This window comes from Myotis nattereri (assembly GCF_964212035.1).
Source record: "Myotis nattereri genome assembly, chromosome: 1".
Classification (NCBI taxonomy): domain Eukaryota; kingdom Metazoa; phylum Chordata; class Mammalia; order Chiroptera; family Vespertilionidae; genus Myotis; species Myotis nattereri.
The window spans coordinates 164,149,286-164,171,427 of record NC_138075.1 but is presented as its reverse complement, the minus strand read 5'-3'; the positions used below and the strand labels follow the sequence as shown (position 1 = coordinate 164,171,427).

The 22,142-nt window shown below is 47.4% G+C and overlaps 1 protein-coding gene across 5 annotated transcripts in view; it reads left to right on the top strand.

Moving 5' to 3' along the window:
- The window catches only part of RAP1GDS1 (Rap1 GTPase-GDP dissociation stimulator 1), a 141,070-nt gene extending 139,023 nt beyond the window's left edge, over positions 1-2,047 (top strand). For all 5 annotated transcript variants that reach the window (XM_081085742.1, XM_081085743.1, XM_081085744.1 and 2 more), the window contains one exon: positions 225-2,047. In XM_081085742.1, coding sequence (XP_080941868.1) covers positions 225-352 — 128 coding nt within the window. In that variant the 3' untranslated portion in view covers positions 353-2,047. The remainder of the gene's footprint in view (positions 1-224) is intronic.
- The last annotated feature ends 20,095 nt before the right edge of the window (positions 2,048-22,142 follow it).

The window sequence follows — 22,142 nt, the reverse complement described above, 5'->3', positions numbered from 1 at the left end:
AACTCATTACCCTAATCACCCTTAGACCGAAAAACTTGACATCTGATTTATCTTTCTATTAATGTGGCAAGTAAAGGTTCTCTGATTTTATTTATTTATTATTATAACACATCTCTAAAGATGACCTTTCTAGGCTACTGTTGTGTCTTTTTCCTAGTTTTATGGTATCATCCAAATAAACATTTTGGATATATGTGTCTGTTATATTGATTTTTGTCTTCCAGAATCTCTACACAAGGAAGTACAGGATTTGGCCTTTCTAGATGTTGTATCCAAACTTCGCAGTCATGAGAACAAAAGTGTTGCCCAACAGGCCTCTCTCACAGAGCAGAGACTTACTGTGGAGAGCTGAGAACTGCCCCTCCCTGATACATGGCATCATCCCATCTCTGGTTTCCCCTTTGTCCTCCATCCAGGTGCCTCTTCTGCTTCATTCTCTTCCATATCACTTGTGCATGCGTGTAATGTTTCAATACCAATTGAAGAACTCTGTAGGTACCTGCCTAATAAGATTTCTAAACCCATAGTTAGTGTGAACATGAAATTGTCAAAAACAAGTCTCCACCCATAACTGTTCTTTTGTATTCCTGTTGCTTGAGCTACATTAAGTAGAATGTGCATGTTGTAGTCCTATGATGATGTTAACTTGGTACTACATAATGACTTGCTCCTCACACTTGGTAAACTACATAATAATGTACTGGTAAATTAGCAAGAAACAAGAATGCAGCAGAATCTGTCTAGCTTATTAAAGATGATATTGAATAGTAAAAATAGCTCCATTTTTTGGTGCTTGGTAAGCACAGTGACCAAAAAACTGTATGGCTGTTCATTCATTAGTCTTATCTACTAATGTCAAACTCCTGGTACCTAGAGTTAAATAAAATCCAATGCTCTCACTCTTTACACGATGGTTTCTCCTTCTTCCTAACTATGTAGACTCTTGAAACTGCCACAAACTTGGCAGAACTTCCTGGGGTTTTTAATTTCATGTTTAATTGGCTGTCATCAATAACCTGATGTTGAAAACATTTGTAGTTTTCAGTATGAAACTACGGGGTTGAAGACTCCCTTTTACACTAGTACATCTTGGATTTTTGGCTGTATTTTAGATTCTTATATATATACAGTTTCACCTTAGAACTTTTTCATCAACTAATCAGGGTTGTCCAACACTTATCTATAAAAGTCACTTTGGCATTTGTTTTCAACTAAGGAAACAAATATAGCTCATTGGAGACTGGATATTTTTCCCTGTTTTTCACCATTTAGCTCAAAAGCAAGAGGTTTCCTCTCAGAGTCTTTTAAAATCATATTAGAACTAGCAGGACATAGGAAAACATTAAGAAATCTTTGTCTAGATTAAAGAAAGGAAACAGGTTATAAAGCCATATAACCAGTACAGTTCATCCTGCAGATGCCCTCATACCAGTAGCTGTTAGAGTCCCCACCTCCACTTCTTACAGGGAACTGCAGATTTTAAAGGCTCTCTCAGAAAAGGTGACAGCTCCAGGACCCAGGAAAGGAGAAGACCTCCTTGGAGAACCATAATGTACTCTTCACTGCCACTACCACCACCAAATGGATTTTTAGAGCTTTGAAACAGTCTTTGTAAGTTAATCAAAGCATCCCTGTGACATACCTGCCTTCTCCCTGTGCCCAAGTTTGATGAACAGTGGCTGAGAGGTGGAATAGGCTGCATTGTGGAAGGACTGCGGGACAGATGGGCAGCCAGGGTAGAGGCTCTTTCCCCCACATGAGATGGTGTACATCTCTAGGCGATCAAAGTTGGACTTTGGACTCTGAAACAGCTATAATTCAAGAAAGTTAAAACCCCAGTGGAGGTAAAGAACCCTTTGACTAATTATTCTCTTGATACCCAAGAAAGGGACTGCTGTATGTACACTTACTGCAAGAAGGATCTTGTTTACTATCTTCTTCTGGACTGGATAGTTAACTATATTTTATGATAGTTTTGAAAGACATCTGTAATGTAAAGACTGTCCATATTAATAACTAACTAAATAAATTGTATATCAAACCATAATGGCGGCATCATTTGGTTTGTTTGTGTAATTTACTTGTATTTCCATCTCCTAGAACAGTGCTTTACTCAATTGTTGGTGCTCAATAAATATTTGTTGAATGAATTCCCATTTCCATGAAACTTCCATACTGCCCAAAAAAATTCTACATAGATTGCTAGAGAAACTGAGATTTAGATCATTGTCTGACTTCAGAGATTTTTTTTTTTGAAGGCAGGATCCTTCCCCATTATACAGAAAACCTCAGAACAGAGGCATCCACAAGTCATAGATTTGAGTGACGCCATTCTCTGTCAACTGTGCCAGCAATCAGTTTGCTGATATGCTAGAAACTTCTCTCCAGCAAAACAACATGCAGTTCAAATCAGCAGCTATTCTACAAGAGACCAGAAGCCTGTGCCCTTACGGTGACAAGTCCACCACACGTGATGTGCTGCTATGCCATGACAGTGGGTAGGAGCCCACAGACAGTACTACCCTTACTTCTATCTTAATGGAGGCCACCTCTAGCTCGCTACCCACTATGAGTGCATTCTAAGGGAGAGAATGGGAGGTGCAGCACCACAAAGCTTGAATTATCACCTTGTGCCAGGACTAGAGCACAGATAAAGAGCAAAACCAGAAATGAGAGTTCCGGAAGAAGATGGGTGAGTGAAATGCACTAGAATGTGTTCCCACCCTCTCTCCCCGCGACATTAGCTCCTTGGAATCCTGTTAACCCTCACCCAAACAGCAACCCCATTGTACTCAAAGCAAAATTGACTAAATACTGGCCCACAATCCCGTGTTGCCCTTGCTAAAACACGTTTTGAGTGTACTGATAGCAATGGCGATGTGGAACAAAACTCTTCAGTTCTAAAACGATTTCCTCTTGGATGGAATAGAATGCAGCTCTCAGATATAAGCATTCGTGTGAAGTGTTCTGAGAAACCCTGCATGTGAACATTTAAAAAAGAAATGTTCTTTGGTATCATTAGAAGGTTTATTATCTAATTCTGCTGAACATAAGGGGTGAAGATGTGTATTACCTTGGTGAGCATTACCCTTTATATCCAGCTGTTAATAGAATCAGTAAGCTTACAGGCCACTTCTTAACTCTAGGAAGACATAACATTTGAATTATACAAGTATCTATTAAAAAGCACCTAGTGATTTTAGGGATTGAGTCTTCATAGCTATAGCCAGGAAACGTGAGGATTTTTTTTTTTTCAAAGATGAGAGCTCCTATTTTACATACATACATGCATAATTATATATTGTGAAGCTTCATAGATACATGTTTTATAGGTATGTCTAAGATGTAATAAACATTTTTGAAGTGTGATAAGTGCAAAGAGTAAGGTCTTTGGATCCTGTCTGATGTGTATCACACTCTGGTTCTGTTCATCACCAAATTCCTTACTCTCTGGGCCTGTAAGGAATTAATATGATGAGTTTAATGTTCCCTACTTGATGAGTTTAATGATCCCATCATTATATGATGAGTATAATGATCCCTACTTCCCAGGGTTTTTGTGACTATTGAAACCTAGAGGTTGAAGGTAAAGTTGGATGGAACTGTGATACCTTATGGCCTAACATACACTCCCCTGTCCCCGCTGCAGGATTCCCAGCTAAAGGAACTCAAAGAATAGCCAAATGGGAGACAGAGAGTCTATTAATAGTTTGAGGAGCACCCTGTTGTCAATGCAGAATGTAACCCCTTGTTTCCTTCCCCCAGAGACTAAGGCGGCCAGGTCTACAGAAGCAGGCCTTGAATGTAGGTCCCTACTAGTACTTCCTTTTCCTGTCTCTTTATATGTCAAGTGGGAAGAACAGTAAGTAGCTCAGTAATCTTAAATTTTATTATTACTAAGTCAATATAAATGAGGCTATAATACTATGAGTTTTTTTCTCAATATAGAAACAAAATCCCCCTTCCCATTTTCCTTGCTGCCCAATTACTTATCAGTATATATAAAATATACCTTTTTATATACATACCTGTTCATGTACCTGGTATATGTCTTTTTCTTAAATATAAATGGTACTAGAAGCCCGGTGCACAAAATTTGTGACCTGGGCGGGGGTGGGGGGTCCTCTCAGCCCAGCCTGAATCCTCTCCAGTCCGGGACCCCTTGGGGGATGTCCAACTGCCGGTTAGGCCCGTTCCCATCACACAGTCCTAGACCACTGGTTCCTAATCGCTCACCTGCCTGGTTGCACCTAACTGCCCCCACTGCCGGCCTGGTCACCCCTAACTGCCCCCCGCTGCTAGCCAGGTTGCCCCAACTGCCCCCTCCCTGTGGACCTAGTCGCCCCCAACTGCACTCTGCCCCCCTTGCTGGCCTGGTTGTCCCTAACTGCTCCCCACATCGGCCTGGTCGCCTCTTACTGCCCCCCCTCCTGCTGGCCTGGTTGCCCCCAACTGCCCCCCTCTTCCAGCTTGGTCTCCCTCAACTGCCCCCCCTGCTGGCCCGGTCACCCCTCATAGCACCCCCCACCCCCCGCCAGCCTGGTCACCCCACACAGCCTGCTTGTTCAGTCATTCGGTCGTCCCTCATAAACCCCCTGCCAGGCCAGTTGCCCCACACAGCCTGCTTGTTCAGTCATTCAGTCCCTCACTAACCCCCCTGCTGGCCTGGTCACCCCACGCAGCCTGCTTGTTCAGTCGTTTGGTCATCCCTCACTAATCCCCCTGTCGGCCTGGTCGTAGGCAGCCATCTTGTGAGGGCATGAGGGTTAATTTGCATATTACCTCTTTATTATGTAGGATGTGTTTTGCATGAAGGCAGATGGTAGCAAATCCACTTGTGGTGGCCTACTTGTCATTATGATTCTTGACTAAACAGGCAAGATCCCTTTGATGTTGGAGGTTTCCAAGGGTAACTGCTCTTACATGTCATGAATGGCCAGCTACAGTATTTGAAGGGCGGAAAAATGAGTCATGAGTAGAATTTATGCTCCTTTCTAAATTTAACTAATTTTTTATTATTTCCTTCTTAGTTGACTTTTAGAAGTTCATTATTTCCTTATCCACACTTTGTTTTTGCCTAGAAAACAAACGTTTTACCAAAACTTTTTAACTATGGCTACAGAGATTCTAATCTAATGGCATGTCAAAAATGGACCATATACTCCTATTTATAACACTAGATAGGAACTTAATATAATGACAATTCACTCATAAAATGGAACCCATTACAATTAGGCCAAACTTGGACCAGGTAGGCATTGATACTCACAATTCCCCTGATGTCCCTTCAGTCTCTTGCTTTCCTGCTGCCTGGTGTCACATTTGTCCAGTAAGAAGTGTAGAGTCTCCCACTTCCCAAGGCAACCAGAGGATCCGAGTGATGCATGAGCAGCACTGTTCACACAGTGACTTCCCTGGTTTCTCTCGTCCGCAGCCTCATCGATGCAGCTTTCAAGGAATCAAAATGGAGTAAGTTGGGGGGTTAAGGCATGGAAATGGGGGCTCAGGTGAGAAGTGATTTATCCCAGACCTCAGAAAACATTTTTGGAATTTGTCCATGCTCAGAGTTTTTTTCTGGTAGGCATGTGTACAATTTGTTAACGTAAAAAACATCGAAACCTGTAAAGAATTTTTGTGAGTTTATTTGAGCCAAACTGTCGACATATGCTGGGAACCAGAACCTCAATGAATTGAGATAGTGCTCCAGAGAATGGCAGGGTTACATCCGTATTTATACATGAAATTCATTGGTGACAGATTTAAGGAGGTGGGATTAAGCGAAGGGGCGGGGGGGGGGACCTCTGTGATAGGATAAAAAGTAAAATGATGGACACATACTTAGGTGGGCGCAGGAACAATTAACAAAGAATCTGTGGTATCTGTCCTGGGCCCAGCACACCAGGCTGTGCCCCAGGGGCTCCAGATACAGGGAAGTCACAGTTACCCAGACATCTCAAGGACATGTTATCATAGATGCAAAAAGACAGATAGGCTCAGTTACGGTAAAGGTTGACCTTATCAGTGAAGATATCGGCTTAGGACGTAACTGCTCACCATGACTGCTTTTAGTTAAGGTTTAATTTCAGACCATCCTTTGTGGTTACTTTATGTCTGCAAAACTGCCATGCAGGCCTCTCCTGAGCTTGTCAGGTCAGCATGTGGCCCCTCTCGTCCACAAATTTTAATCTGTTTAGCCATAGAGTTAAAGCCATGTTCAGTGGTGTGTAACACTTCATAGTGTCTAATTGGTTTTGGTCACATATTCAGAGAATTTTTCATCTCAGCATTAGGTTGTAAGAAAATAAGCTAGTTTTTTTTGATGCTCAAGAAAGTATAAGCCTTGGTCATACTTCGAAGTCTCTTACTTTGGGGTTTGGGATTTTTTTTTTTTTAATCTATTGTTGAAAGTATTACATATGTCTCCTTTCCCCCCCATTGTTCTCTTCTAGCCCGCTCTCCCCTCCCACCCCAGGCTGTCACCACACTATTGTCTGTGTCCATGGGTTAGGCATACATGCATTCAAGTTCTTTGGTTTATCTCTTCCCATCCACCTACTCTCCCCTGCCTTTCCTCTGAGGTTTGACAGTCTGTTCCATGCTTCTATGTCTCTGGATCGATTTTGTTCATCAGCTTATTTGTGTAAAGTTTATGTGTTTGTTTGTTTCCCCCCACGTCCCACGTGGTTCAGGGTTCAGGATCTGGAAGAGGGCCGCACGCAAATGAAAGAGACAAGAAATAATAATTTGGAAATATTGGGGGGCCAGGTGGGCAAGTCCAACTCAAGGGGAAGGACTTCCACTGGTGCTCAGGCCTCGCCAACCTTTTATTGGTTTGGGATACACCCATAGCCCTTAGGCAGGCAATTTCCAGTAATAGGCAGACTAGCCCATCAGCAAGGATTTACATAATAATAAATGGGGAAGTTGCTTCAGCTACCATTGTCTGGACTAACAGTGGGTGCACAGCTCTGACCTTTGCCAGGGCTTCAAGGATCACCAGCCTTCCGGGTTCCTTGTCCACACCTCTCTGCTAGTGAAGACAATAGGCAGCTTCCCACACTTATTTTTTTCATTGGATTCCACATATGGGAATTTTTTTTTAATTAAATAATTTTAAAGATATTTATTGTACTTCTGTTATCTTAAGATAAAATTTTTTAAAGCTTTAACCAGACTTCCAGTATATAAACTTTGAATGTAACAATAGATCTTTTAAATATATATATAATCTATTTTCAAGTAAAATTGAGAGACGCCGAAACCGGTTTGGCTCAGTGGATAGAGCGTCGGCCTGCGGACTGAAAGGTCCCAGGTTCGATTCTGGTCAAGGGCATGTACCTGGGTTGCGGGCACATCCCCAATAGGAGATGTGCAGGAGGCGGCTGATCGATGTTTCTCTCTCATCGATGTTTCTAATTCTCTCTCTCTCCCTTCCTCTCTGTAAAAAATCAATAAAATATATTAAAAAATAAAAATAAATAAATAAATAAAATAAAATTGAGAGACAACACTTACTGTTGTATAGTTACTTTGTCACTTACTGACTCCCAGGAATCCTGAAGAATTCTGAGGGAAAGAAATTCTGGGTGTACCCTCAGATTACTGTAAAAAATATATCCTTCTATGAGTGTGTTCACTTTGAATTTTATAACCATACCTACTTTAAAAATAGGCCTCCCTTCTAGTCACATGGTGTTTTTGTTCACTGGTTTGTTTTTAAGCACTGCCATGTACAGAACAGAGCCACACCTGCTGCTAGGTCCCTGCCCTCGTGGTGGCCATACACTCAGATGCAAACCCCTTCTCCTAAGGCTCCCCCAAGGTCAGCATTGCCCCGCTAGGACCAGAGCAGGTTGGCCACCGTCTGACCTTGTCCTCCATCCATAGCTGTTCAGTTCAGCCTCACAGTGCTCAGCCCTGCCATGTCCAGCAGGGGCACATCAGACAAATACCTATAATTAGAAATTGTGAAGGAGTGAAGGTTGAATTGTACTTTGAGATACACAAAGCTATGTAGATTGCAACTCAATCCAAGAATACCAAGAGCCATCCTAATCAGGGTAAACAATGGGGAGGGAATATTAACCTGAGTAACTGATTCCAGACCTGTCTCTGCAGGAATCCAAAATAGTCCCTGATTTCAATGGAGCCAACCATCAGTAGACGATTCCTTCACCTTGCACTCCCTTTTTTAAGGTTCTAGAATGCAACCTACTCCCCACCTTGCCTCTCCTACAATGATTTCCTTCTTCGTGCAGGTAAGAAAAGTAGAGGAGAAGTTATTAATGACTCACATTCCACTCCTCTCATCCACAGTTTCCACCTCCTAGTGCCCAGCAGAAGTTAGGGGAAGTGACACAGCAGAGTGACCATTGAGCTTCAAAATACCACAGTCTAGTCCAGTGATGGCGAACCTTTTCAGCTCAGCGTGTCAGCATTTTGAAAAACCCTGACTTAACTCTGGTGCCGTGTCACATATAGAAATTTTTTGATATTTGCAACAATAGTAAAACAAAGACTTATATTTTTGATATTTATTTTATATATTTAAATGCCATTTAACAAAAATCAACCAAAAAAATGAGTTCACGTGTCACCTCTGACCCGTGTGTCATAGGTTCGCCATCACTGGTCTAGTACCTGATAAACCCTGCTTCCCCTCTTCTACACCTGCCCTTGCCTCCCCACACCAGGATAACCGAGGCAGTGCCTTCCCTGAGTCACAGGAGTCAGCAGCAACCAGAAACGCAGCTGCTGACGGGCGACAGTTACCTGAACAAATGGGTGCTCATAACCCGATCTGACAGTCCCTTCCTCTGTGAAGCACAGGCATGGGTAAACCTGGGGCTGACGTGTGATGCAGAGTTTCAGAAGGCTGTCCTGGCAGGCTCCCCAGGGCCACTGCCCTGTGTGTGCATGTTTTAGTGGTTGAGTAATATGCCACGTGTAGCTACACCCTTTACACACACACACACACACACACACACACACAAGCATTTTTTCCACATTACTAAGAACTCTATTTCACAAACCTCCCTTTTATTAGTCACATATTCTTCAAGTGTATGGATGTTCTATAATTGGTCATTTTCCTACATATGGACATTAAGACATGTTTCCAGTTTTGAAAAACAAACCTCAAGTACTAAGTTGTGAGCATTTGCCGATGCGAGGGTAGTTCCTAGGCTAAAAACTGTCAGTGCCTCTATTCCTGATCCTAACCCTAAATCAGCAGACAAATTCCTTTCTTTGTCAGGACCCCTCATAAATTTCTCAGTGTGGCCTCTCTGCACCTGCCGGATCCACTGGTATCTTTGTCACCTCCTGGACACTCAGTGCTCCTGCCAAGCCCTCCCTCGTCTCTTAAGGTAACGATTTTCAACCTTTGTCACATCTGGCACACATAAACCAATCACTAAAATTCTACGCCACACCCAAAAATATATTTTTTGCTGAGCTGGCAAAAAAAAAGTGTAATTTTGATTCATTCACATGTTGACAATCCAATCTGAGGGAAAAGTAGTCAAAGCCTCTGACTAGATAGTGAAGTATTGCGTGTTTTAAAAATCCCCGTGGCACACCGGCTGAGAATGGCTGTCCTAAGGGACCCACCACAAGGGAGGAGGGGTGCAAGGGCAGAGTGGCAGCACCTCCCTGCTGGGCACCTAGGCATTGCACCACTCACCGTTCACCACCCCCTTACAGTGGGTCAGAGTGGCCGCCTAGGAGGAGGGGGCACAGAACCCACCTCCAAGCACTCATTGGAGCCTAATTGCGTGCCAACACTGTCATCAACCACAGCCCGCACCCGCGCAGCTCTTACAAGTCTGTGGGCCAACGCTCTGATCTGTAACTGTCTCCCAGCACCACGAGCAGGGAAAGGGGAGGCATGGGGTGAGAGCCGCCTCTTCCAGGACAATCCTCATGTAGCACTCCCAGGACGCTAGGGCCCAGCTAACCCATTTCTTCCTACAGACCACAGACAGCAAACGGGCAGGGGGGCCATACATCTTTGTTTGGTATTTTGAAAAAAGAAGTGGAGGAAAATGAACAGCTCTCAACATTTAAAATTTGGATGGCCTTGGTGGCTCTAACTCAGTTGGGTCAGAGCATCATCCCATGCACCAAAAGATGGAGGGTTTGATTCCCAGTTAGGGCACGTGCAGCAACCGATGGATGTTTCTTTCCCTTTCTTCCTTTCTTCCTTTCTTCCTTCTTTCCTTCCTTCCTTCCTTCCTTCCTTCCTTCCTCTTTCTTTCTCTCTTCCTCTCTTCCTCTCTCTCAAATAAATTTTTAGAAATTTATATAAATAAAAAGAATTAAAATTGGGATGATTCTGCATAAAACTGTATTTTTCTGACTTTTAAAATGGTAAGGCCTAGCAACCTGGGTGCTATATTTTGGGAGAGCAGCCTGTGGCCATGGCTGTGGCGCCTTTGGACAGGACCTATGTCTTTAGCCTGTAGAATCCCCCCTGGCCCGCCCTCCCCAGTCCCTTTAACTCCCTGGCCACTGGAAGCCTGTGTCTGTGACCCCGTAGAGAGCTCCACTGCAGGCAGCGGGCAGGGACACGGGTCCCTGGGGGAGAGAAGCAGCACTATGGGAAAGGCCATGGCTCGCAGCGGTCCAGATATTTGACCCCAGAGCATTGTTACGGCTTGTGCGAGCTTGCATGGTTTACCCCCCAAGAAAAGACGTCATGTTCTGAGGGCCAGTGACAGCTGCAGGCTGACAAGTGTCAGGAACACAGACAGCTGCAAGCCACGCCCAAGCCTGCACCCACCCCATCCTGCTAGTAGGAGGGAGCTGATGCTGACCTTCCTGTGCCCTCACAGGGCTGGCAGCCCCTGTGGTCACTGCGGGAATTCAGAAAGCCCTTTCTTAGCTGAGTCAGGCCTTCTCCTAAGGCCAAAAGTGTCCTCACATCCCCTGCATCCCATGAGTCAGGAGCGCTTATGCAATAGGGGCCCTGCTAACTCCAGCTGATTACACTTGGCTCTTTGAGAAGGTGTCCCTTTGGAGAATTCCAGCACCTGCCAATGTCTGAGGATACCAACCCCCCCCCCCCACACTTAAAAAGGCTCATACACATAGAAGTTTCCACCCACTCTCAGCCAAGACCCCTGGGGAGAGAAACACCCTGCCCCTAAATGTTTCATTGGGAGTGTGGTGCCCTTGTGGAAAGCCTGATGCTCCAGGCCTCAGGCCACAAGAATGGCACCGACCACGAGATAAAGTGTAGCAACAGCTCAGAAACAGTTGTCAAACCTTGTTTTCTCTAAATGTTCCTAACCAGGACCTCAAAAATGCCAGCGCTCCCCACGTTTGCCATATTTGAAGAGGAATATAGAGTCAGCAAGAAACCCGAGCAAATAAACAGCACACCTTCAGTTTCTGAGAAAATGAGGCAGAGCATGGAAGAGGAAGGAGATGTCAGGGACACAGACATTCGGCGCAAATGTCTACACAGCCAGTGCACGTAGGAACTGTGGGTCAATAAATAATAATAAAAAGATAAAAACATTTAAAAAGGCATTTGTGGCAGGTATACGAGGTAGTTGTCCAATATCCTACTCCCCCTTGTTCTCTATTAACAGAAAACTGTTCTAATTAACAAAGCTTTAGATGCTCCAATTCCCCAGCTTTCTAGGCTGGCGTGACGGTTCTGTGGAAGTGCCTGCAAAGAGCATCCTTAGGGAATAAATGGACAAAGACCTACACGAAGGCCTTGGCCCCTTCACCTCTTTCTTTCCTTCCTTTTCCCTCACCCAACTGTTGTCATGGGCCCCAGAAGTACAGCAGCCCGCTTACAGCCATGAAGTGCAAGCCTGAGGATAAGAGCCTACACATTAGGGGCAGGGGGGGCAGAAAGGTGAGGAGAGCCCGTCCGTCAGTAGCACCAGGGAACCTGAGAACCAGCCTTGTATTGAGGACCCTCAGACTTGGTGCATAAGGCACACACCTGCTGTTCAAAGCCCCAGAGCAAGGTTTCCTGTTATTGGGAGCAGAATAAAATCTTGATTCACGAGGCTTATCATTACAGCACCAACATCTCCTAGGACAACTTGTTTTGCATACGAGCCTGGGAAACAGAACTCATGAAAACAAAGCCCAAAGGTTTAAAACAATTGGGGCTAGCCGCTTTCATTCTCAAACTTCAGAAAAACCCCAAACAACCTGACTCTCTGACCCAGCAGACTTCCTCACCACAGAAAGATGAACTGAGCACTTAATATGTGCATCACACACCATGGGTAGAATGAGAAGGTAGACATGGTCCCTTGAGGGAGAAGATGAGAAACACATTCATCTTATATTAAGCAAACGAGTTCAAGTGTTAACAGAGGTATAAACAGAGTTAAAGGGATTCTGTAGAGAGAGGACTCAGCTCTCCAGGGGCTGGAGGGCACGTACAAGATAGGGTGGAAGCAAGAAGGTGGGAAATGTAAAGCAGTCCAGATGGGGGTGGGCCTTAGACATTTCAACTTTTTATTATGTAATAGAAAACAAAAGTTTGCTTATTTAAAAAAAAAAAAAAGTTTGCAAGCTGAGGGTTGGAATGTTTGCTCTATGTTTTGTTCCGGAGCCAGAACTGCTAACAGGAGAGAGACAGACAGAACAGGGAGAGACTGACAGCAAAGAGACGAATAGCTCGGTGCGATGAGTTCCTATTGAGAGACAATTCCCCATGGGTATCGTGTTGTTACATTTCTGTGAAGAGACCACTTTTGTCTCAAACTATCTCTTCAATGACATTTATATAACAAATGCCCTTGTGGGCAGAGGATAATGCCAAGGTGGGCCAGGATTACATACACACCCGTTATAAGATTGGAGTTTCCTAAGAAGAATGTCCCTCGTTGTATGTGCAGCATCTGCCTGAATTACTGTTCTGTGTCGGGCTAGCGGACACGAGGAGCCATTGCAAACGTGGAGCTCGTGCCCTGCAGGGTGTGAGTAATAAGGTCCTCTGTCTCTGACCCAGGAGCCTCACTCCCCCTCTCCGCACTGGTGAAACGGAGGCAGGAGAACTCGTTAGCTTGCAGGGAGGGAAGGCCTCAGAGCCCCACAGTTCTTCATGCTTCAACTAGGATTAAACAGACGAGGAAAGGTGGAGACTGGAAGCCAAAACGAGCTGGAGTGCCCGGGTCGGTGACAAGGCAGAAGACAGCAGTGGGCTTAACTGAGGAGAGGAGCAAAGAGGGTTCCTGAAAAACAGTAGCTGGCTTGGGCGTGTGGGAGTTGCGCTGCCCAGGGGATCTGGAGGCAGAGATGTCCCATGGGCAGGTCCTCATTCCAGTGGAGCCTTGGCTACGGAGATGCTCCCTAAACAGCTGGAGCCCTGCCACGTGCAGTGCTCCCCGAATTCAGCTCTTCCTAAACCCACGCATCACTGTGTCACCTCAGAGTCCTCAGGAGACACCAAAACAGATCCCTTTAAAAAAAAAGGTGAAGGGTGTGCTTTACCCAAAACTTAGGGCATCAAATCTCTGGCGCTGGAGCTTCGGTATCTGAATTTCTTGAAACTCCATCGGTGGTTCGGATCTGCAGCCAGAGTGGGAAGTGTTGGCCTGTTGGAACCAAGGCAATCACACTTTCCTTAAGTCGTGTAGCCGAGAGAAAGGCCATCACCCTATTTGCACAAGCAGGTGGCCATTTCCTGCGCCTGTCACCCAGGGTGATTACTCATCCTTTCTGAGGCCACTGATTTCTGACCCAGGGGCCATCATACCTGCCACGTAGAGCACTGCACTTGGATGGAGCAGGCAGACTCCTGAGCTGCTCAGCTCCACCACGGTCTAAGGTAGACATCTCCCTTTCTGACTCCCTAAACAGCCTGGACTAATGACTCAGCTTGTCAGAACCTCCGCAGAAGTCATCTGGAAAGCCCCATGCTTGCCTAGTCCAACTGGGCACAGCCCCAGACATAGCTGCGCCTCTGCGCATCCTGTCCCCATCACCCTGGGCCCTGAGCTTCCAGAGACGGCAAAGGGAGTGGCTGTGCCCTCGTAAGCACGGAGCCTTCCTCTTCAGCTTTCCATGTGTCCATGTGTGCCTTACAGCCTTGCCCTGGGGTGACTTAGCACTTCCTCTTATTTGGGGAAGGTTCGTCTCCCTCTCCCCTGCAGGACAGCTGAAGGGTAACCATCTAGTCCAGAAAGTGTCCTCTTAATACTCTTTGAACCTAAACTCATGATATCATGAGAATCTCAATTCAGTCTTGCAGTCCCACAAGTTTTTCTCAGCTTACCTCGATCCTACTTCCTGGCAACATAGCCATTTCAAAAAATGGTTGGCTCAGAAATCCTTCAAGCCTGGGAGAAACTCAGGATTTCTTAGCAAAATAATTTCTTCCAAGGCTTAATCCACACTCCCATTTGCCCTCCCAGTTGGATGCTTCACCAGAACTGGGGGCCAGAGGGAGATGCCTTTGGGGGGTTAGGTACCTGCTGTCAAGGCTCAGGCTGAGCTCACCCCCGGGCTGGCAGACAGTTGCCAGGATCAGTTCATTTAAAAAAAAAAGAAAAAAACCACACACACACACAAGAAAGTAGAGATAGATCCATTTTTCAGAATAAAAGTCCATCCTTTGGGTGAATGTTTCTCTCATCCTCTGTGACACTCAGAGCAGCAGCCTGGCAAACATCTGGGCACTAGAGACATGGAGGTTGACAATAGAGGCCAATTCCGTGGAGCAAAGATGCTGCTCAAGGTAGTTCAAGTACGACAACTTCCTCCAAGAGAGTCCGAATGGGCCCTCCCTGGGAAAGCCGGCTTAGGTGAGGTCTGAGGCATGCGCAGGGTTTGGGGACATTACTGTCTCCCTCTTATAAGGGGGCACTGAGATGGGGGAGAGGGTGATGTGTGCAAGGCCACACCGTGAGCAGTGGCCACGCTCTGAGCGGCACTTGGATCTAATGGGCACAGTCACAGCCCATGACTTCCTTCCTTTACCACACATGGGTGTCCTAAAAGGAACCCGAAGAGGTTTTTCACGGTGTATAGCTTGCTCAGTGTTAAAAACAAGACAGCAGACCCACGATGGAGTCACTTCCGCGAAGGCCCATGTCACCAAACCAGTCAGGCAGGGGGCTGACCTGCCCATAGACCCCTGCCACCCGCTAAAGGAAAGCGATCCTGACACCACAAATCCACTTTTTGCCCAGTATGACTTCCTTGTTTGTTCCCTCCTGCCTGTAAGTCTCACGCAGTACAGCTGCTCAGAGCTCCTATTATCTGCCCGATGGGATGCTGTTCGATTCATGAATTGTTGAAACAAGCCAATAAGATCATTTAAATTTACTCAGCTGAATTTTGTATTTTTAACAACAACATCCTTCAGGCTTAGCAAGTGAGCCGCCTCCTAGTGTCTCCCTAGAGACCGGGCCATTGAGGCACGGGCTCCACTGTCCAGTTTGAGGCCACTTCTTTCCATGACAGTCAGTCGTTGGCCTCAAGACTCTCCTCTGCTCCTGGTGGACTAAGCCGGGCCTCCTCCTCTGCATGCCTTCATACTGCCCTCTCACCCTGTTCCTGAGTAGAAGGTTTGAAACACACGAGACTTAAAAACCGTGTGTTGAGAGAGTCAACACAGCGCCTGTGGCAGGAAGCCGTGTAATGATGGCATCAGAAGTTAGGGCTTGAAGCCACAGTCCTGAGACGCTCCTTCTTAAGAGGCGGGGCATACCCTGGAGCGCCAGTTTCATTCCTGCTCTCACACCCAGTGACGAGGGGAGGGCAGCTCCCTGTGGACTGTCCTTGCCTTTCAGAGTGTGGTCTGCAGCTGGCACAGTGTCACCTGGGAGCCTGCCAGCCCCACTCCAGACCTGCTAAGTCAGACCTCGGTGATTTAGAGCGAGTGAAGATGACCCAGGATTCATGAACGTTTGAAGTCTGAGAAACCCTGGTGGCATTGGAACGATCTGGCACTTTAAAAAGGGGCGAGGAGGGGCTACGTGTGGGTGTTCTGTTGGCTTTGATGCTCCTGGTGATCCTGGTGTGCATCTACTATTGCTGAGGATGCCGCCCTCCTGCAGGGGCCTGGCTCCAACCCGAGAAAGAACAAGAGGGTCCCCTCTGACCTCCGCCTGCCTCAATGCGACGTCCCCTGCTGTGACGAGCTGGGCTCTCCCTGCCAGCTCCCAGGGACCCGGAATGCCCTAGGGGCAGTGGCACTGCGGGGGAGGGGGCTGTGTCCAGAACAAGAAGAACAGTTGCCGCTGCCCTGCAGAGCTTTAAGGCCATGTGATTTGCAAGTGTGTGAAGCTACAGTGACTTCTTGAGAGGAGGGAGCGTGGCAACGGTTACTGTATTTGCCTTCCACAAAACGCTTTCTGAAATGACTTTTTTAAAAATATTCCCATCCAGTGGCAGGGTTGTACCTGCAGATAGTGTCCTGCTTTACCCAACATTCTACTTTGCATCAGTCACCTCTTCATTCCACAGTGAGCTGGCTCTTACTCGCCTCAATGACGAGCCCTTATCACTCAGCAGGTTTGTGAGGGCCTGGCGTAGGTCTAGGCACTGGGCGGCAATTCCAGAGCTTCCCGCCCTGACCTCCTCACTGCTGCTCAGCGCTTTCCCCACTCCCACAGCTGGCAGTCCTGGGGCTGCCCCTCCCCAGAGCACTCCCCTTCTCACTCCTGCCCTGGAATGACGTCATCTGCTTTCCGAAGGGAGGGGCAGGGCGGGCCTTCGCCCTCCTAGAGGCCTTCCAGTGCCCTTGTCCCTCGCTCCCCTTCGGCCCCACCCGAAGATGTCAGTGTAGCTCTTGAAGTCAATTTCCCACGTGGGCTACTCAGTTTACATTTCCTCAAATGCGTATGCAGAGTGATTACAGCCAGGGTCTAGAACACAGCAAACTTTCAGTAAATGCGAACTATTAGGTTAAGGTGAGGGTAAGGGTGAGTAAGGTTAGGGTTAGGGTTAGGGTTAGGTTTACGTGAGGGATTGGGGTTAGGGTTGAGTTAGGGTTAGGGTTACGATAGGGATAGGGTTAGGGTTAGAGATGAGGTTACGATAGGGTTAGGTTTACGGTTAGGGTTAGGGTAATGTTAGGGTTGGGGTTAGGGTTATGACAGGGATAGGGTTGGGTTTAGGGTTAGGGTTACAATAAGTTTAGGGTTCTGAAAGGATTACGAAAGGGTTAGGGTTACAATAGGGTTAGGGTTATAGGGTTAGGGTGAAGGTTAGTGTTAGGTTTACGGTTAGGGTTAGGGTAATGTTAGGGTTGGGGTTAGGGTTATGACAGGGATAGGGTTGGGTTTAGGGTTAGGATTGGGTTATCGTCAGGGTTAGGGTTAGGATAATGCTCGGGGTTGCATTATGGGTTGGATTAGTGTTGAGTTTAGGGTTAAGGTTACAATAAGTTTAGAGTTAGTGTTAGGTTTATAATAGGGACAAGGTTAGCTTTAGGGTTAGGTTTAGGGTTATGATAAGGTTTGGGTTAGGGTTAGGGTTGGGATTAGGGTTAGGGTTATGATAGGGATAGGGTTAGGGTAATGATAGGGTTAGGGCTAGGGTTAGGGTTATAGGGTTAGGGTTTTGATAGGGTTAGGGTTAGAGGTGGGTTTGGGTTAGGGTTAGGGTTTGGATTATGGTTAGGTTTACGGTTAGGGTTATGATAGGGATAACCTTTAGGTTTAGGGTTTTGATAGAAATAGTGTTAGGATTAGTGTTTGGGTTATGGTAGGGATAGGGTTATGATAGGGATAGTGTTAGGATTAGGGTTGGGGTTGGTGTTAGTGTTAGGATTAAGGTTAAGTTTATGGTTAGGGTTAGGTTTAGAGTTAGGATTTGGGTTATGATAGGTATATGGTTATGGTTAGAGTTATGATAGGTTTAGGGTTAGGGTAGGGCTAGGGTTATGATAGGGATAGGGTCAGGGTTAGGGTTAGGGTTAGGGTTAGGGTTATGATAGGTTTAGTGTAGGGTCAGGGTAAGGGACATGATAGGGTTAGGGTTAGATGGGCCCCAGCTAGGGTTAGGGTTAGGGTTAGGGTTAGATGGGCCCCAGCTAGGGTTAGGGTTAGGGTTAGGGTTAGATGGGCCCCAGCTAGGGTTAGGGTTAGGGTTAGGGTTAGATGGGCCCCAGCTAGGGTTAGGGTTAGGGTTAGGGTTAGATGGGCCCCAGCTAGGGTTAGGGTTAGGGTTAGGGTTAGATGGGCCCCAGCTAGGGTTAGGGTTAGGGTTAGGGTTAGATGGGCCCCAGCTAGGGTTAGGGTTAGGGTTAGATGGGCCCCAGCTAGGGTTAGGGTTAGGGTTAGGGTTAGATGGGCCCCAGCTAGGGTTAGGGTTAGGGTTAGGGTTAGATGGGCCCCAGCTAGGGTTAGGGTTAGGGTTAGGGTTAGATGGGCCCCAGCTAGGGTTAGGTTTAGGGTTAGCGTTAGGGTTAGATGGGCCCCAGCTAGGGTTAGGGTTAGGGTTAAGGTTAGGATTAGGGTTAGATGGCCTTAGCTAGGGTTAGGGTTAGGGTTAGATGGCCTCCAGCTAGGGTTAGGGTTAGAGTTAGGGTTGTTAGGGTTTGATGGCCCCCAACTAGGGTTAGGGTTAGGGTTAGGTTTAGGGATAGCATTAGGGTTATGGTTATGATAGGGTTAGTGTTAGGTTTATGATAGGGTTAGGGTTAGGGTTTGGGTTCCAATTGGGATACGGTTAGGGTTAGCGTTAGGGTTATGATAGGGACAGGGTTAGAGTTAAGGTTAGGGTTAGGGTTAGGGTTAGGGTTAGGGTTAGGGTTAGGGTTATGATAGGGACAGGATTAGAGTTAAGGTTACAGTTAGGTTTAGTTTTAGGGTTAGGCTTGGGTTAAGGATAGCCTTAGCATTATCTGTAAGGTTATGTTTGGGTTATTATTAGTGTTAGTGTTAGGTTTATGGTTAGGGTTAAGGTTAGGGTTAGGATAGGGTTATGGTTAGACTAAGGGTTAGTATTAGTGTTAAGGTTAGGGTTGGGTTATGATTATTGTTAGGTGTACGGTTAGGTTTAGAGTTATGATAGGGTTAGGTTTAGGGTTATGATTAGGTTTTTGATAGGGTTAGTCTGTTGGTTAGCATTAGTGTGAAGTTTATGTTAAGGTTATGGTTGGTTTTAGGTTAGGGTTAGGGTTATGACACGCTTAGTGTTTGCATTATGCTTAGGGTTGCGCTATGGCTAGGTTAGGGTTGGGGTTGTGCTTAGGGTTAGGATTCACCTCTGCTAGCTGGTGTGCAGTAGGGACTCATGGAACTATTGGGCTGATTCTTTCACGAAGTAATAAGCCTCAAGGAAGCATACATCCTGGGAAAGAAGCACTTTTATTTATGACTAGAGGCTCGTTGCACGAAGATTTGTGCAATAGGCCTTCTTTTCCCCGGGCTGCCGGCACCGGTTTCCCTCCAGCACCCGGGACCCAGGCCTTCGCTGCTCCAGCTGGAGCCTTCAGTCTTCGCTGCTCTGGCTGGAGCCTTCGTCTTCGAATCTGCCGCTTTGCGCCTACGTATTCAGATTAACCGCCATCTTTGGTTAATTTGAATACTCTCCTGATTGGCTGGTGAGCATAGCAGAGGGACGGTCAATTTACATGTTTGTCTATTATTAGGTAAGACTAGAGGCCCGGTGCACAAAAATTTGTGCACTTGGGGGGGTCCCTCAGCCCAGCCTGTGCCTTCTCGCAGTCTGGGACCCCTTGGGAGATAATGACCTGCTGGCTTAGGCCTGCTCCCCGGTGGCAGAGGGCAGGCCCAATCCCTAGGTGCAGCCCCTGGTTGGGCTCAGAGCAGGGCTGATTGGGGAGTTGGGGTGCTGCCCGTCATGCACAGAGCAGGGCAGATCAGGAGGTTGTGATGCCACTCTCAGTCACACTCAAGGTAGGGCCAATTGGGGGGTTGGGGCACTGCCCCCTACCACAGAGCAGGGCCCATCAGGGGGGTTGGGGCTCCGTACCCTGTCACACACAGAGCAGGGTCGATCAGGGGGTTGGGGATCTCCCCATTATCAGGCACAGAGCAGGGCTGATCAGGGGGCTGGGGCGCCTTCCCCTGTCACGAACAGAGCAGGGCCGATAGGGAGGTTGTGGCCCCGCCTCCTGTCACACACAGAGCCACAGGGCGATCAGGGGGTTTGGGCGCTGCCCCCTGTCATGCTGATCCCGGTGCCGGGAGGCCTCACAGCTCCGCTGATCCCGGTGCTGGGAGGCATATTACCCTTTTACTATATAGGATAGAGGCCTGGTGCACAGGTGGGGGCCGGCTGGTTTGCCCTGAAGGGTGTCCTGGATCAGGGTGGGGGTCCCGCTTGGGTGCCTGGCCAGCCTGGGTGAGGGGATGATGGCTGTTTGCAGCTGGTCACACACCCTTCAGGGTGGGGGTCCCCACTGGGGTGCCTGGCCAGTCTGGGTGAGGGGTTGAGGGCTGTTTTCAGGCTGGTGGGTGACTGAAGCTCCCAACCACTCCTTTTTTCTTTTTTTTCTTTTTTTATTCTGGGCCAGCTTTAGCTCTGAGGCTTGGCTCCAGCTCTGAGACCTCGGCTGCTGAAAGCAGGTATCTGGTTTGTTTGGGTTCTATAATCAAAACACTGTTTCAACTCCAGCTCTGAGATCCCGGCTGGCTGAAAGCAGGTTTCTGGGGTTTTGTTTAGCTTCTATATTTGTAACAATGTTTCAAACTGCAAGCTCAGAGGCCGGCAGCGGCAGGTGGGGAACATTGGCTTACTCCATCACTGGAGCAAGCAAGCCTCATGTTCGCTTCAAGCTGCCTGGCTGCCGGCCGCCATCTTGGCTGGCAGTTAATTTGCATATCGCCCTGATTAGCCAGTGGGAAGGGTAGCGGATGTACGGCTAATTACCATGTTTCTCTTTTATTAGATAGGATTCTTCATCACTCCAGCATGTTGCATTTAAGATCACCGGATCCCATAAACATAGTCTGCAGCACTGCCATCATAAGTCAGAATGAGATAAAGCACTGCTTATTTTAAAATGTCCCACCAAAGGTGACAAGACTGTTTCCAGGAGCTCAGGGCAAATGCGGAGAGGGCACCCCACGCCATGTTCCGTTGCACCCACTCCAATAGTAAGGGGCACCAGCACACTCAGCATCCTTCTAGTGAAAAAGTAGCTCCGAGCAGTCCTCCCATTTCCAGCCTGAAAATCTGCAACAGGGCTCCAAACCCCGTCTCGGCTTCCTCCAACTCCACAGCAGGACCACAGAGCAGGAGGGAGGCTGAAACCACAGACATGGATTGTCTCACAGTCGGGAGGGTGAAGGCCAAAGTCCAGATGTCAGCAGCGTCGGGTCCTGCAGGCCAAGGCAGAACAGGTTCCATGCCTTCCAGGCTCCAAGGCTCGCTGGCGGTTCTTAGTGGTCTTTAGTGGTCCATGGCTTACGGACATTCCCTCCATCTCTGCCTTCGTGTTCACCTGGCCATCTCCCCGTGTGTGCCTCTGAGCCCAAGTTTGCCTTCGTACAGGAACACTGGCTAGGCAGGATATCACTTCCTCTTACCTAGTTACACATGCAACAACCCTACTCCCCAATACAGTCACATTCTGAGGAATCCGGGTTAGGATTTCAACACATGGACTTTGAGAAGATGCAATCCCACCCGTATCAAACTCCTAAAACACAAGTTACAGTCAGTGGTCCAGACCGGCCCAACACCCTACCCATCTCCACCACCGTCACAACCAAGGCTGCAAATTCTCAGGTAGAAGCAAACTCCAGGTGATCCGCACGGGTGCTTTGAGAGGGAGTAGATGGGAATGTTCCATTCATTGTTCCCAAAGAGTTATCTGCCTGGCAGATGAGTCATTTTAGATCACCCCCACCTCTTCCATGAACCGGGAGTCTAGGCTGGAGGGCTGTGCCCTTTGAAGTCCTAGCAGCAGAATCAGGATGTAGATGTGACGGGGGTTCAACACCCAGCTCCCCAGCTCTCTAGGGCAGGCGATGCCACTTTCAGGAGTGTGCGAAGGGACCCAGCATACAGCTGTAGAGCCTTCCTCCTGCAAAGTGCGAGCACCTCTCCATGGGCAGTTTTCAGCCCTGCAGCAACTATCCAGCCGCCCGGGCTTCCGCAGGCTCACCACCAGAGGGCAGGCCATCAAAAGGTTCCTGTTCAAGCCAGTTCTGCAAAAGCAAAACCGAAGACACGATACACTCCCG